This window comes from Eurosta solidaginis, chromosome X (genome assembly GCF_040869045.1).
Source record: "Eurosta solidaginis isolate ZX-2024a chromosome X, ASM4086904v1, whole genome shotgun sequence".
Lineage (NCBI taxonomy): Eukaryota > Metazoa > Arthropoda > Insecta > Diptera > Tephritidae > Eurosta > Eurosta solidaginis.
The window spans coordinates 25423031-25439961 of record NC_090324.1 but is presented as its reverse complement, the minus strand read 5'-3'; the positions used below and the strand labels follow the sequence as shown (position 1 = coordinate 25439961).

At 38.5% G+C, this 16931-nt stretch overlaps 1 protein-coding gene across 1 annotated transcript in view; it reads left to right on the top strand.

The window, feature by feature from the left end:
* Window positions 1–16931, top strand: part of Syt7 (Synaptotagmin 7) — a 1421749-nt gene that overhangs the window by 977455 nt on the left and 427363 nt on the right. The window contains exon 5 of the mRNA XM_067758204.1: window positions 2175–2387. Within this exon, the coding sequence (XP_067614305.1) occupies window positions 2175–2387 (213 nt within the window). The remainder of the gene's footprint in view (window positions 1–2174; window positions 2388–16931) is intronic.

Below are 16931 nucleotides of genomic sequence, written 5' to 3'. Positions count from 1 at the left end.
ACATTCGAGATGTTACTATCACCCGATGAAAAGGATGCTTGGAACTCATTTAGGCTGATTGTTTCAAACTTTTTAGCAAATAATCGGGGTCCAAATTATAAGGAAATCATTTCTGTTTTACTAACCAACTATTCGAAAATCGGTAAGTAGGAATATGATATGATTTCTGTATATTCATCATAATTGTAACCTCTAAATTACATCTACATATAATTTCAGGTGCAAACATGTCTCTAAAAATGCATTTCTTACACTCCCATTTGGATTTTTTTCTTTCAAATCTTGGTGACGTCAGTGACGAGCATGGAGAAGGATTCTGGAACGAAAATATAATGGGGGATTTAATTGGTTTCTTATACGAGAATGAAATTCAGAAAATTACAGTAGACGGGCAAAAAGTAGAAACTATTTTTAAATATTTCAAGTACTAAATTTTGTAGAATTTCTTTAATAAAGGTATCTTAAGTAGCTAAATAAACGAAAATATTAAAAATACGTATTTTCCCTTCATTCGCTTAACTGTTAATAATATTACCGTTTATCCATGGATTTTCATGAAATAAAGCTTGCCTTATTTGGAATGCTCACAGTTTTACGATCATCTAATAAAAGTTGTAAGTTTTTGTCTCTTTCGATTTTTTACGAATTAAAGAAAAAAGAAATGGAAATTTTTAATAAAAAAATCGATTTTTTTATAATGCGATGAAAATAACTCTGAAACCAATAAGTATTTAAAAAAATGGTATTTAAACAATTTTAAGGTAATTTCATTTGCTATTATATGCTGTTCCCTCCAACAAAATCGGACAACACGTTCCAGAGATATGATAAAATCAATGGATCTCCCTTTTCAAAAAAGGCAAGTTTTAGGAAACAAAAAAAAAAAAAACAAAAACATATCCATAGAATTTTAAATTTCGACCATTTTTATAATTAGGGGACTATAGCAAATCAAAAAAAAACAAAAAACATAGTGGTGATCCAGGGTAATGCAAAAAGTTTAATTTTGTAGAGCAGTGTAATTTGCGGTCCACCTTTTAAGATTTGGGGGAAGGGGAGACCCTTCCAGGTCTTGCAGTAACGTGCCGTGGTTGACCGTATCAAAAGTTTTCACAGGTCTAACGAAACGAGTACTGTCCTATGGTGGGGGTTTTGATTTAATCCGCAATTTATCTGCATATTATTGGCATTTGCCGCGGTGTTAGTGCTGTGTAATTTTCGGAAGGCATGCTCATGATTGGCTAGTTGCAAATTTGCATTAAAGTAGGGAAGCATAATGGCTTCAAGTGTCTTGGCTACTGGCGATAGGAGTGATATCAGACGATAAGGATCTCCTATGTTAGCTGGCTTCCCAGGCTTTGAGCGGGACCACCTTGGCCATTTTCCATTTTTCGGGGATGACAAGGGTGGAAAGGGACAAGTTGAAGATATGTACTAGATAACTAAATCCCTCTTTGCCTAGGTTTTAAAATATCGGCATGGCTACGCTGTCTGGGCCCACTGCTTTAGATGGTTTAGCATGAACGATGGCATCCTCAACATCTTTGGCAGTGATGGTAATTGGGGACGCGCTGTGTTTATGTTGTGTTCGCGTCTGTTGGCCCGCTGGCTAACTTTGTCAACCGTAGAATGCATTACATATTGTCGGTCAAAAGCGCTCGCGCATTTTTTCGCATCCGACAGCACTTTATTGCCAAAGGCCTGTGTAGTGATGAATTTATTGTTGTGATGCTACTGAATACTTGTGATCCTACTGAGAGCGGCATTGCAAGGGCAGGGAGCTGTATTTTATAGGACATCAAATTTGTAACTTCCCTTAAGGGAGCTAAAGGAAAGGGAGCTAAAGGAAAGGGGTGACAGGTGCTAGAGCATAGAGGAGGAGGGGTAAGAAGAAAGGAAGACGAACAGGGAAGGAAGAGGAACAGGAGAGAGCCAGGAAAAGGTAGAAAAAGTGTGAATGGAGGATTAGGGAGAGGTGGAGGAAGAGAAACTAAGAGAAAAACCAAGAATCTTCCTGAAGTTCTCTTTAAATTTTTGGTGTAAACCGAAGTGTAGCCGAACAACGTCAGCCATGTTTAGTAGTTCTCTTCTATTAACCAAGTTTGGATTATCGGTTCGTTATCACAAAGACGCAAGCAGCTGGTGTAGTAATTGTGTATTACTATCTTTTTCAGATCCCTATGTTAAGGTGTGGCTGCAATTTGGAGATAAGCGCGTTGAAAAACGGAAAACTCCAATATTTAATTGTACACTCAATCCTGTCTTTAACGAATCATTTAGTTTCAATGTTCCATGGGAAAAGATACGGGAATGTTCCTTGGATGTTATGGTAATGGACTTTGATAATATTGGGCGAAATGAGTTAATTGGAAGAATTTTACTTGCTGGTGAGTAACAAAATACTAAATTACGCAGTTTCTAATAATTTTTGGAAAAATTCTTTTAGTTTTTTTCGAAATCTATTATTTGCCAGTGGGATAAAATTTTTAAAGCGGGACACCCAGAACAACTTTTCCTTGTATAACTTAAACAGTTACCCTGTTTGATAGAGGGTCAAATATTATGATTTTACCTAACTTTGTTCTTCAAAAAAATTCGCTTTTTGAAAATTCGCAAACTTTACTCACCAATATTGTTCCATGTGAGGAAAGAAGAGGAACGTATTTTTATAAGCTTTTATTTACTTTCACTTTTGTTGTCTGTAATGGAATCTTGCAAATTTGATACACTTCCCGGTGTCCGATTGAGCTGAAATTTTGCACACATGTATAACTCCGATGACAATGCAATATTACTGTGTTAGAATTCGATAAATTAATCGATAACACAGTTATCGGTAAAGATTTGTATTTACTTTGGCATAACAGCCTAAGTCCCATACAAACACGCCGGTACCTATCCGTGGATTGTGATATTTGGACGTGGTGAATCACGTGTCACGCGTGGTGAATCTCATCGCTTGCGAAAAGCGGAGACACAACCCTCTGTTGTATTTCTGTGTATAACCAACATAGCTGAATTTTTAAGGCTGTTTAACCCTGTAATCTTTTCTGTAATTTATTTTGCTTTTGGAAAAATTACCTATTTGAAAAAAGCTGGCTGAAAAATATTGGCATAACAGCTTAAGTTAAATCAAGAATGGAAAATCTTTGGAAAATTTGAGCAGATGTGGCAATTTCGCGCGTCCGTTGAACGAAATATTGACAATCTGCTGATCATCGCTAAGAAATTAGCGACATTCCATCAACTAAGCAGCACTTTAGCAATACTACTGTTATTATTTGGCCGCTCAAACACACAAATATTAATTGTGCATTAAATCTAAAATATACAAATACACCATAATAATTTACACGGCCAAAGCCATACTAATTCACACGGGTCATCAATTCTTTCTCTGATTCAAAATCTGAACTACCAGCGCTACCGTCAACAGCTCAGTGTCATCACTGCCAGTAGCGCCAATAACACCAAACTCGTGCCTGACACACAAAAGTCGTTTCACTCAATAGCGCAAGTAAAATGTACTACGCACTCACTACTAAGAAGCGTCAAAAATTCGCTTGGAGTAATTTCGTCAATGAGCTACCATTGAGCTGGCACCGCATTGGCGCTGGCGCCATGCAATTTACAACACTAAAATTGCGCGAATGCCCAGGCTCATGACTTCAATACTTATATTAAAATGCTTTAAACTTTAAATACACCTCTGAAGTTGCTGCGCATAAAATGTGTACTAATAAATTCCAATACGCATTATACGCAGATGTAACTGATATATGTGTTTTTGTTTCACCCCCTATACTTATATTTAAAGCTTTTATAAGAACAAGCTTCTATTACTTGTTAATAAAACGAACTAAAAAGTAAAAAATAAAATTAAAGAAAAAAAAACTTTTTTAAAAATAAGCTTTTATTATTTTGGTTAATAAAATTAACTAAAAAGTAAATAATAAATTGACTCTAAAGAAATATAACACTTTATAAGTTCATTGTAAGCTTAAACGATAATTAGGCTTTTTCGTCTGCGACAAAAAAATTCTATATTGTACATAATTATATATTTTTAACATTAAAACTTTACACCTAAATTATTAAATCTTACAGTTTATATCACAGTCCTAATTGTTCTAATAAAAGCGTGTTACATTGCGATAGCAAGAAAAGGAGATCCTAAATGTTCTTAATTATACCATCAAAATTTAACACGTTTTTTATTAGAACAATTAGGACTGTGATATAAACTGTAAGATTTAATAATTTAGGTGTAAAGTTTTAATGTTAAAAATATATAATTATGTACAATATAGAATTTTTTTGTCGCAGACGAAAAAGCCTAATTATCGTTTAAGCTTACAATGAACTTATAAAGTGTTATATTTCTTTAGAGTCAATTTATTATTTACTTTTTAGTTAATTTTATTAACCAAAATAATAAAAGCTTATTTTTAAAAAAGTTTTTTTTTCTTTAATTTTATTTACTTTGTAAAATGTGTTAAGAGCGCCACCTCTAACGCTCGTTGTTTTCGTATTTTTTAAACGGTTTTATTTAGCTTGGCTCTGTGTAGCGAGCGTTGTTTACAAATTTTTTAATTGAGATTTAAGTAACTTCCCGACAAACTACAAGCTTGAAAGTTGGAATATAGTTCAGAACCCGATGACAATGCAATAAAGAGAGAGAAACAGCTCCGCTAGGTGGCGCGTGGATCGATATATTTCAAAAAATCGTATTTTTTGCCCAATTTGACTCATATTTAGAACATATATTATATACAGAAACAAAAATTTATTCATGAAAAAAATCCTGCTAGGCGGCGCATGGATCAATATATTTCAAAAAACTCATATTTGTGGTCCGATTTGGCTCTTATTTAGAACACATATTACATACTGGAATAGAAATCGCTTTGTAAAAAAATTCTCCCTAGGTAGCGCAAGGATAGATATATTAAAAAAAATTGTATTTTTGGTCCGATTTGGCTCATATTTCGGACAAATATTATATACAGTCCGGTAGAAGTGACATGAATATACTTTGGAGAGACAAACATACGTGGCGCTGAGATGAGTAAAGTCTTTGGAAGGATTATATATTCTGGAGTTAGATTGTAGCAAATTGTCAGGAAAGATTCCTTGTAATAATGAGGCACTAAATGAACTAAATAGAATGAATAAATAAAAATTTAAAACTTGAAAATAAAATATTCAACCAAAATTATTTAAGTTAAACGGTTTTATTAAAAAGAATACTTACATTAAATAATAATAATACTAAAATATTGAAAATAATAAGGTAGATCCTAGGTACTACTGTGATGACTAGTACCTAGGACCTACCTAATTATATTCTAGCTATTAGTATTATTAGGCGCATTCTATTCTAAGCGAGCACGAAAAGAACACTCGCTTATTCATCGAATTACATTCAAAGCAATAACACTAACTCGCTTATTTTATCTACTTCTCGTGAAGTCGACTAATTAATAAGCGACTTGAAAGGTAGTGTTGAAAATAGAAAAAAACGGCTCTATTGTGAATGAAGTCCTAAAACACACCAGGGACATTTTTTGAAATATAGAACTATCGCAGCCAACTTCACACAATAAGCGCAAAACAAAAGAAAACAGAAATTGTGGAAATATTTAATTTTACATTAGCAGGCTTAGCAGCTAAAAGGTTTGCACTGATATGAATGTTGGAGATTCGAGTTCAACGCTCAGCTGCCGAAACGCTAGCTGATGAAGAAGTGAAATTCAGAAACATGTCCTAGTAACCATCGCCGTTTGTAAACTTACAATTTTTCTCTAATATCAATTACATTAAAATATACCGCAAGCCAAGCATTTATTTGGTGGAGAAACAATTTTTCTGTATTGGTTCAAACTCAAAACGTGTTCTAATAGGTCGGTCGCTATTGTCATGTAAACATGGTATCAGAAAATTAAAAAAAACGTCTTATTTCATAAATTGTTTGTACTACTACTACTTATAAATTTTAATCAAAAGGCTTTGAAGAGATTTACAGGGTATAATCGAAACACGCAAAGTGATGTCACGTTGCTTAAATTTTTCCCAACTTATTATTAACTAAATTATAAAATTAAAAATTGCTTGAAACAAATGTTTTCATTTATTTAAAACAATACGGGCAACCCCGAAGCAGGCAACATTTGGTTAATTCGTTGTAGTTCTATAAATAGAACAAAAACAGCAACAATACCAAGTTTCTATGAAACCGCCTTACAAATATGCATAACTTCAACACATAATTACATACGAAGTAAGAAGGCAATTGGGAAAAACTTTACAACAACTAAGGCATGACGTAGCTGAATGCGTTTGTAACCATTTCAACTATCGTAGAAGTGCGGGTTCGAATCCCACTCCCGGGAGAAAAGGCTTTGAAGAGATTTACAAGGTATAATCGAAACAGCTGTCGCCGTCCTGATGTCACGTTGTTTAAATTTTTCCCAAATTATAACATAAATTATAAAATTAAAAATTGCTTGAAATAAATTTTTTCATACATTTAAAGCAATACGGGTTATTGTATTATGTTAAATGTAAGTGATCTGTTGGAAAATATGTTATTGCTTGAGGTTACTTATTTATAACTGTTTAATGTTTGTTTTTTTCATTTTATGTTTTATGACAATAAATCAGACTCCCTGATGAAGATGGTATATAAAAAACATCGAAACGCGTAGGAAAATAAGAAAAACAAAAGTTTTGTCTTTTTATTTATCGGCCGAAAAGCTCCTTTTGGAAAAACTAATAAAAATTACACTCTGGCCCAAAATCACTAGTAATAAAATTTTATAAGTGTACAATGAAGCTGTAAAACAAATTTCATTGTATCACGTAAAGGAAAGTCTCCACTCAGGGATTCAGCAAACGTACAACCAAATTAAAAATAAAATTTGTTATCGTAAACTGTTGGAACTAATTCAAATAGTTATAAAGCAATGTGACATATGCCAGGAAGTGAAATACGACAGAAACCCAATTAAGCACAAGTTGGGTTTTCAGAAAATGCCACAGAGAAAAACGATATTATACATATAGACATTTATGTTATAAAAGGTCATAGTTTTCTAACAGTTATAGATAAATTTTCTAAATTTGGAGCAGCGTATCCTCTAAATGATAGAAACCATGTAATTTTCGAACAACTGGAAGACCACTTTGCGAAATTTGGAAAGCCAAAGAAAATAGTGGCGCACAATGAACTTAAGACTTTTAGGGTTAAGGAATTTTTAGATAATGAAAATATAGAAATCCATTTAACAAAGCCCAACAGTCATACAGGAAATTCTGACACTGAAATATTTCAGAACAATATAGCAGAAAAATTTAGAATTTTATACAATCTGAATAAGGACCTAACAATAAAACAGCTAATGCATAAAGCAATCAGAAACTACAATGATTTATACCATTCCACGATAAAATGTACACCAAATGAGGTACAAAGGAACAAAGTAGATCAGAATTTTGTAAGAAAAAATTTAAAAAACTCATTAACACCTTTCTTTTGATACCTATATTGTACAAACAAATTCTAGGGTCACCCCTGCTTCACCTTTATGGCGATATTTCGAAACGGAATCCACCTATGGAACTAAGGCTTACTCCCTTTTAAAATACTGATTAACACCTTTCTTTTGATACCCATATTGTACAAACAAATTCTAGGGTCACCCCTGGTCCACCTTAATGGCGATATCTCGAAAATGCTACCACCTATACAACAACCACCACTCCCTTTTAAAACCCTCATTAATACCTTTAATTTGATACCCATATCGTACAAACACATTCTAGAGTCACCCCTGGTCCACCTTAATGGCGATATCTCGAAAATGCTACCACCTATACAACAACCACCACTCCCTTTTAAAACCCTCATTAATACCTTTAATTTGATACCCATATCGTACAAACACATTCTAGAGTCACCCCTGGTCCACCTTTGTTGCGATATTTCGAAACGGCTTCCACCTATAGAACTAAGGCCCACTCCCTTTTAAAATACTCATTAACACCTTTCATTTGATACCCATATCGTACAAACGCATTATAGAGTCAACCCTGATCCACCTTTATGGCTATATCCCTAATTGGCGTCCACCTATAGAACTATGGCCCACTCCCTCATAAAATACTTTTAATGCCTTTCATTTGCTACGCATGTCATACAAACACATTCCAGGGTTTCCCTCGGTTCATTTTCCTACATGGTTATTTTCCCTTATGTTGTCACCATAGCTCTCAACTGAGTATGTAATGTTCGGTTACACCCGAACTTAACCTTCCTTACTTGTTTTTATTTTTATTTTTGTTTGCGACGCGCACACCGAACCGTATTAAATTGTGGACTCCTTGACACTAAGTTCTTTTTGCTTCCGAAGGCTCTCAGGAGCCGTTGGCTATCGGCGATCACACCGCCTGGTGTCGCGATGTAGTTCACTCAAACTGCCAGCTAATATCGTAACTACGCCTGCGCGTTGAGCTACCAATCCACGCTTCCACATACACCTATACACACGCTTTCACTCAGACGGTTAATTGGGGGATAACATAAACACACACAATATACATACATATAATAAGGCTGTCGTTACACGCGCTAAATGCCATTGGCACCCAGATAAATTGTGATTTAAATCAAAAGCCCCACCATAGAACAGTATTGGTTGCGCTAGACCTGTCAGAAGCTTTTGATAAGGTCAACCATGGCACGTTACTGCAAGACCTGGAAGGGTCTACCTTTCCCCCATGTCTTAAAAGGTGGACCGAAAATTATATGGATGGTCGGCAGGCATAGGTGCAATTCAGAAACGAAACATCAAAGCCAAGACGAATTAAACAAGAGGTGCCACAGTGTGGTGTCCTATCCCCACTTTTGTTTAATTTCTACATATCACAGCTACCTTCGCCACCGGAAGGAGTTACTATCGTTTCGTACGCCGATGACTGCACAATAATGGCCACAAGCCCGGTCCCACAGATCGCAACAGAATAAACGGTTATCTCCCTGATCTCTCTAGTTTTTTCGCCTAACGAAACCTGTCATTATCACCGACTAAATCATCCGCGACCTTACTTACAACTTGGACGTCCCAAATGTCGACCATTTTGAACATCCACGTCGATGGTACTACGCTACGGCCTGTCCTACACCCCAAAATCTTAGATGTGACATTTGATCAGGATCTACATTTTCGTGAGCATGCAGCCGCAATTGTACCGAAAATCCAGAGCCGTAATAAAATAATCGAATCTCTTGCTGGCAGTACTTGGGAAAAAAATAAAGAAACGCTCGTTACTACTTACAAAGCAATTGGCCAGCCGATTGCATGCCACGCGTCCCCGATATGGTCGCCAAGCCTTAAAACTACTCACTGGAAGAAGCTACAGGCCTGCCAAAATACTGCTCTCAGAATCGCCACGGGCTGTCTTCTTATGTCCCCAGAGCACCATCTACATAATGAGGCGCGAATACTCCCCATCAGGGAGAGAAATGAGATGCTAACCAAACAGTTCCTGTTAATTACCCAGAAACCTGGGCATCCCAACAGGTATCCTATTGAGGAGCCAACACCGCCTAGGGGCGTGTGGAGTCATGTCCGTAAGCATTATGAGGAAATACGGCACCTGAGAACTCAGCCGTATGAAGCTGCAAAACACAATCAGGTCCTCATTGAACGCCACAAACAGGCGTAGGACCTTTATGCCAGCAATTGCCCGGTGAATCCAGTACTCAAAGAACAGTACCTAAAACTTTCGGAAGAGGAACGCGCACTGCCCAGGGAAACACGAATCACTCTAGCTCAACTTCGATCTGGATACTGTAACAGGTTAAACTCTTACCTATCCAGAATCAACCCTGACTTACAAAATGTATGCCCCGCTTGCAATGTGTCCGCACATGACACCAACCATCTCTTTAATTGTAATGTGGAACCAACGCTCATCAGCTCCTGCCACTAATTTTTATTGCTTCGCCTTGCTGTTGACTACGCACATACACATCTCCGCGCAAAGAGAAGACAGAAAAAAGCCGCTTCTGTTTTTTTAGTTGCAGTGCATGCTGTAATATCTCGCGGTTGTGCTTGGTAAGGCATTCATGCACAAAGATTTTACCACTTTCAGCGTGCCCAATATCATTAAGAGCAATTTGTCTCTTGCTTGATTTACAAAACCTTGCAATTGATCTTAAAAGCAAACAGCGGTCAGTGGGAGAATTTAATTTTATTATTATCGGCGAGCTACCAGTTTTGCTCTTACGAATGCGAAAGGCAGAGCGTATTGGCGGTGTATTTAATTGGACAGTGCGACATATTCTATCAAACACTTCACTTAAATTTTCATTAGGGATTTGGGGAACTCCACTTATTAATACGTCTGAAAGCAAAGCATTATTTTGGCATTCATTTATTTGAATTTTTAGAGTGTTTATCTCCGCTCTAAGCTGCCTGCACTCGCATTCCGTTGACTCAACCCTAGTTTCCATACATGAGTAATTATTTTTTAAATTCGCGATCTCTGCCGCTAACTCACCAACTCTCTGAAGAACTCGCTGCTCTGATTCTCTTAAGTTTTCCTTTATACGCCCCGTCAATTCCTCTAATATGCTCTCCTTCCATATAATCATTTTTGCTTCAAGGCGGGAAGTTTCACTTGAGACTGGCAGTGGGCTCTCAAGTTTAGAAGGTTTTGCGAATGTTGGAGTGCGATGAGGGGAAGAGGAAGCCGTTTGCCGTGTAACTTTTGGTTTTGCTGGAGCCATATTCATTAAAATTTTTAAATATGATTACTAATTTGTGATAAATATTACAGCGAAACTTCACAGAAGAATTCCACGCACTAGTTGCAAACCACTTTACAAAAGAATTGTCCGCGTATTTACAAAATTAAAGTGACAGATTATTTAAATAAATGCTATTTTATTGCAGCGAAACGAATCACACGTCTACTCTCTTTGCATATTTTATTATCTGCATATTATATATACTGTAAAAATATTACATTTTTGTTAATATTTTACTTAAAAAATTTTTTTTTTAAAAAGTGTGCGTTTTCGTCATCCGAATTTTTATTCAGACACATATAGTAACAGGAGTAACGTTACTGCCAAATTTCGTGATGATATCTTCAACAACTGTGAAATTACAGTTTGAAAAACTTTTAAATTACCTTCTTTTAAAAGTGAGCGGTGCCACGCCCGTTGTCCCAAATTTTACTAATTTTGTATTCTGCGTCACAAGGGCAACCCACCTACTAGGTTTCATCGCTTTATCCGTCTTTGGTCTTTTCGGTCTTTTTCGGTTTTTCGAAAATTTCGATATCGAAAAACTGGACGTGGTTATATCCCGATTTCGTTCATTTTAAATAGCGATCTGAGATGAGTGCCCAGGAATTTACATACCAAATTTCATTAAGATACCTCACAATTTACTCAGGTTATCGTGTTTATGGACAGACGGACGGACATGGCTAAATGAATTTCTTATTTCGCCCAGATCACTTTGATATATAGAAGTCTATATCTATCTTGATTAGTTTATGCCGTCACGGCGTACCGTTATGCGAACAAAATTAATATACTCTGTGAGCTCTGTTCAGCTGAGTATAAAAATTAAAATTTGAGGATTCCAGAGTTGTTCACATCTATGGTGCGCTATTCATTTTGACAGGGAGACTTTGTACGTTGGATAGGGCGATTACTGTTGGCAGCTTATGATACTGTCCGTTATGTCTCAATAATGTGTCAATGGTGCTAAAGATATTTGATTATTATTTAATAATTCAGGAGCTTAACACCGGCTTATAATAATTGAATATTCAATTATTATGTTTTTTAAGAGAAACTGACAAACATATTTGATTATTTTGTATGGCAGGATCGGCTACTAATTATCGGGTCATTACTCGGATTTTTATGAGATAGATTTTGCGACAAAGCGGTTATCTCTTCGGCGAGGCAGCTACTGCCAACGGACTGTACGTCCACGTTAGCGTGAGGTTGCTTCCCAGAGATACACGCTGGAAGGATCGGAATGGGCGTCGAATCGGCGAGGCGGCTACTGTCTAGGTTGTATATGCCCACGTTTATATGAGGTAGTCTCCTGATGACCCACTCCGGTAGGACTTCGTATTCAGCCCATTAGGGGGGGGGGGGGGTTCGAACCAGGACACGACGACAAATACAATTTTTTTGTTTTTTTTTTTTTCTAATTTATTCATCCGTTAGGAAGGAAAGATAGGAAGTTAGAAAGTTTTTTTTTTTAACACCTCATACAAAGGTGTATGCCTAAACGCATAATGAACTTTACATATACTAATGTTTACAAACATTCAATTCATTGTCAACTATGACTAGAAAGGGAAAAAGGAAAACAAGGCTGTGTGAAAGAGGGAGTGCGTTGACGGGAAGTAAGAATGGTGCTTCGAAGTCAACGGAAGAACGCGAGAGTGAAGCGGAAGAGGAGCCATTATCCTTGGGGGAGCCGGCGCCTCAAACATCGGTTTCTCATACTCGGCAAAGGATAACCTCGGTAAGGGAAATCGCTACCCCAGAAGCAAACATAGTAGATAAGATGGGGGTAAACTGCTGCAAATGTTTAAAGCAATGTTTTTTCAATATCAGCTGGATGTTAATCGCACGACGGCGGATGCGATACGCGATGCCAAGAACGTGGTGCGAAAGGACGTCAGATCCTTGGGGAAACGAATCTCAAAACTAGAGAAGATTCGCGAATGCATACAGGCGACCACGGAGAAATCCCCGGAGAATGCAGACGCTTCTTCAGCGCCAGGCCAAGGTGAGGATTGAAAACAGGAAGAGTATGCTGGTGCGGATCGCCAAGGATTCACTGCACGAAGGCTGTTCGCTCCATATACACAGAATGTGCGTAATTACTGGGACATTAACAAAAACAAATTTAAGACAATTAGGCACTGGTGGCTGAAATATGATGGCGGCATCAAGTCAATCCCTATTGAGAGATTTTTGTTCAGAGTGGAGGCTATGCAAAGACGTCATGGCATCTCGTCAAGCGACTTGAATGCGAGCTTCCAACTACTTCCAACTGGATCCGCGCAGGAGTGTATCTGGCTACATATGGAAGAACACACAGGTGAGTAGGAAGATGGATTCACTCATCTCAGCGAGGCACTCCTCGATCAATTTCGCAAATCGGATAAACACAAGCGGGCGAAATGGGAGGAGCACCTAAGCGGTTGTAACCTCTCTGCCGGTGTAGGTAAACTTTGGTCCACCGTAAAGTCCCTATCGAATCCGTCTAGGCACAATGACAAAGTTTCCATCGCCTTTGGCGATAAATTGCTGTCGGATGCGAAAAATGCGCGAGTGCTTTCTGGCGACAATATATAATGCATTCTACGGTCGACAAAGATAGACGGAGGGCCAACAGACACGCACATAAACATAAATTCAGCACGTCACCAATTACCATCATCGCCAAAGAGGTTGAGGATGCCATCGGTCATGCTAAACCATCCAAAGCAGTGGACCCAGACGGCATAGCCATGCCGATGCTTAAAAGTCTAGGGAAAGAGGGTTACAAATATTTATCACATGTCTTCAACCTGTCTCTTTCCACCTATGTCATACCCGAAAGGTGGTCCCGCTACTAAAGCCTGGGAAACCAGCTAACATAGGAGATTCGTATCGCCCGATATCTCTCCTATCGCCAGTAGCCAAGACGCTTGAAGCCATTTTGTTCCCCTACTTCAAAGCAAATTTGCAGCTAGCCTGTCATCAGCGTGGCTTCAGAAAACTCCATTGCACCACCACCGCGCTAAATGCCATCAAAACCCAGATAAATTACGGTTTAAATCAAAACCCCCACCATAGGACAGTACTCGTTGCGCTAGACCTATCAAAAGCTTTTGATACCGTCAACCATGGCATGTTACTGCAAGACCTGGAGGGGTCGACCCTTCCACCATGTCGTAAAAGGTGGACCGCAAATTATCTGGGTGGTCAGCAGACATCGGTGCAATTTAGAAACGAAACATCAAAACCAAGAAGTATTAAACAAGGGGTGCCACAGGGTGGTGTCCTATCCCCAATTTTGTTTCATTTCTACATATCTAAGCTACCTTCGCCACCAGAAGGAGTTACTATCGTTTCGTACGCCGATGACTGCACAATAATGGCCACAAGTCCGGTCCAACAGATCGCAGCAGAATAAACGGTTACGTCCCTGATCTCTCCAGTTTTTTCGCCTCGCGAAACCTGGCATTATCACCGACTAAATCCTCCGCGACCTTATTTACAACATGGAAGTCCTAAATGTCGACCATTTTGAACATCCACGTCGATGGCACTACGCTACCGACTGTTCTACACCCCAAAATCTTGGGTGTGACGTTTGATCAGGATATACATTTTGGTGAGCACGCAGCAGTAATTGTTCCGAAAATACAGAGCCGTAATAAAATCCTCAAATCCCTTGCTGGCAGTACTTGGGGGAAAAAAAAGAAACGCTCATTACCACATTCAAAGCAATTAGCCAGCGGATTGCGTGCTACGCGTCCCTTATATGGTCGCCAGGCCTAAAAATTACCCACTGGAAGAAGCTACAGGCCTGCCAAAATACTGCGCTCAGAACCGCCACGGGCTGTCTTCTTATGTCCCCAGAACACCATCTACATAATGAGGCGATAATACTCCCCATCAGGGAGAGAAATGAGATGCCAACCAAATAGTTCCTGCTGAATACCCAGAAAACTGGGCTTCCAAACAGACGTCTGATTGATGAGACAACACCGCCTAGGGCTTAAGGAGTAATCTCTGTAAGCATTTTGAGGAAATACGGCACCTGAGAACTCAGCCGTATGAAAAAACACAAGCAGGTCCTTGGTGAACTCCACAAACAGGCGTAGGACCTTTATGCCAGGAATTCCCGGTGAATCCAGTACTCAAAGCACAGTACCCAAAACTTGCGGAGGAAGAACGCATACTCCCCAGGGAAACGCGAGTAATTCTAGCTCACCTTCGTTCTAGAAACTGTAACAGGTTAAACTCTTACCTATCCAGAATTAACCCGGACATACAAAATGTATGCCCCGCTTGCAATGTGTCCCCACATGACACCAACCATCTCTTTAACTGTAACCTTTAACCAACGCCTCTAGCACCCCTTTTATTATGGTCCACCCCTATTGAAACAGCAAGTTTCCTTGGATTCCCGTTAGAGGATACTGATGACAATTTGTGATCGGTCGCAGCTGTTAGGTGGGGCGAAGCACTGCTACAACAACAAAAACAACAACAACGAGTAAATCCGGCAAGCAACGAACGGAAGGAAGCAAGAACACCGAGAATCGTTCGATGACTTCTATGCGTGCGTAAGAGGCATGGAACTTACCATGAAATCTCCGATGGCGGAGGGGAGCTTGGTCAACCTCATCCGCAGGAACCTAAAACCAAGAGTTAAAAACCTCGTATTCGGCTGCCAGAGCGACACCCGCTGAACTAAAATAAAGTGCAGACGGGTGGAGAAGCATTTGTAAGAATACGAGCGGAAGTTTGCGAAGAGGACAAGCGTCGAGGAAGTCGATCTGCCACATGATGAGGAACCTGAAAGCGGAGACCGCGGACTATTGCTGGAAGAGAAAGGAGCATGGAAGCAAAAGGAACGAGGACTTTGGGAAGAAGGTGGACCTAACGGTGACGCAAAAGTCAGACGACCAGAGATGTGACTCATATTTTCACAATTTGAAATGCTACAAGTGTAACCAGGAGGGTGCCAGGTGTGTGATCTGTGGAAAATGCGGCAGGAAAACTACTTCCCTGGCGGAAGGAGCGGGAAATCTGGCCTGGAGAAGAAGCTCCCATAAAACAACTAGCAAACAGGGCCATACTAAGTCGAGAGACATTGAAGCCGACATCAATACCAAAACCCGCCGGAACATCATTCAAGACATTATAGGACAGGGAAAGACGATATCAGGAAATGAGGAGAAGGATATTCGGGACATCGAAAAACTTGGCCGAAATCTGGGCCGACGGTACCAAACGAAGGTGTGCCAAGAAGATAGAAAAGCTGCGGCGAAAGGCTCGGGAGCACAGAATAATGAAGCGGGCAGTAGCAGCTATCATAATTAGAAACGACGTAGATCGCCGACCGTATGCGGAAGTCACCATCGAAAGAGGGCCAATGACAGGGTTGTTGGATAGCGGGGCTTCTGTAAGCTGTTTGGGGGAATGGCAATAGGACGATTCAACGTTGTTTAAATTTTTCCCAAATTATAACATAAATTATAAAATTAAAAATTGCTTGAAATAAATTTTTTCATACATTTAAAGCAATACGGGTTATTGTATTATGTTAAATGTAAGTGATCTGTTGGAAAATATGTTATTGCTTGAGGTTACTTATTTATAACTGTTTAATGTTTGTTTTTTCATTTTATGTTTTATGAAAATAAATCAGACTCCCTGATGAAGATGGTATATAAAAAACATCGAAACGCGTATAAGAAAAACAAAGGTTTTGTCTTTTTATTTATCGGCCGAAAAGCTCCTTTTGGAAAAACTAATAAAAATTACACTCTGGCCCAAAATCACTAGTAATAAAATTTTATAAGTGTACAATGAAGCTGTAAAGCAAATTTCATTGTATCACGTAAAGGAAAGTCTCCACTCAGGGATTCAGCAAACGTACAACCAAATTAAAAATAAAATTTGTTATCGTAAACTGTTGGAACTAATTCAAATAGTTATAAAGCAATGTGACATATGCTAGGAAGTGAAATACGACAGAAACCCAATTAAGCACAAGTTGGGTTTTCAGAAAATGCCACAGAGAAAAACGATATTATACATATAGACATTTATGTTATAAAAGGTCATAGTTTTCTAACAGTTATAGATAAATTTTCTAAATTTGGAGCAG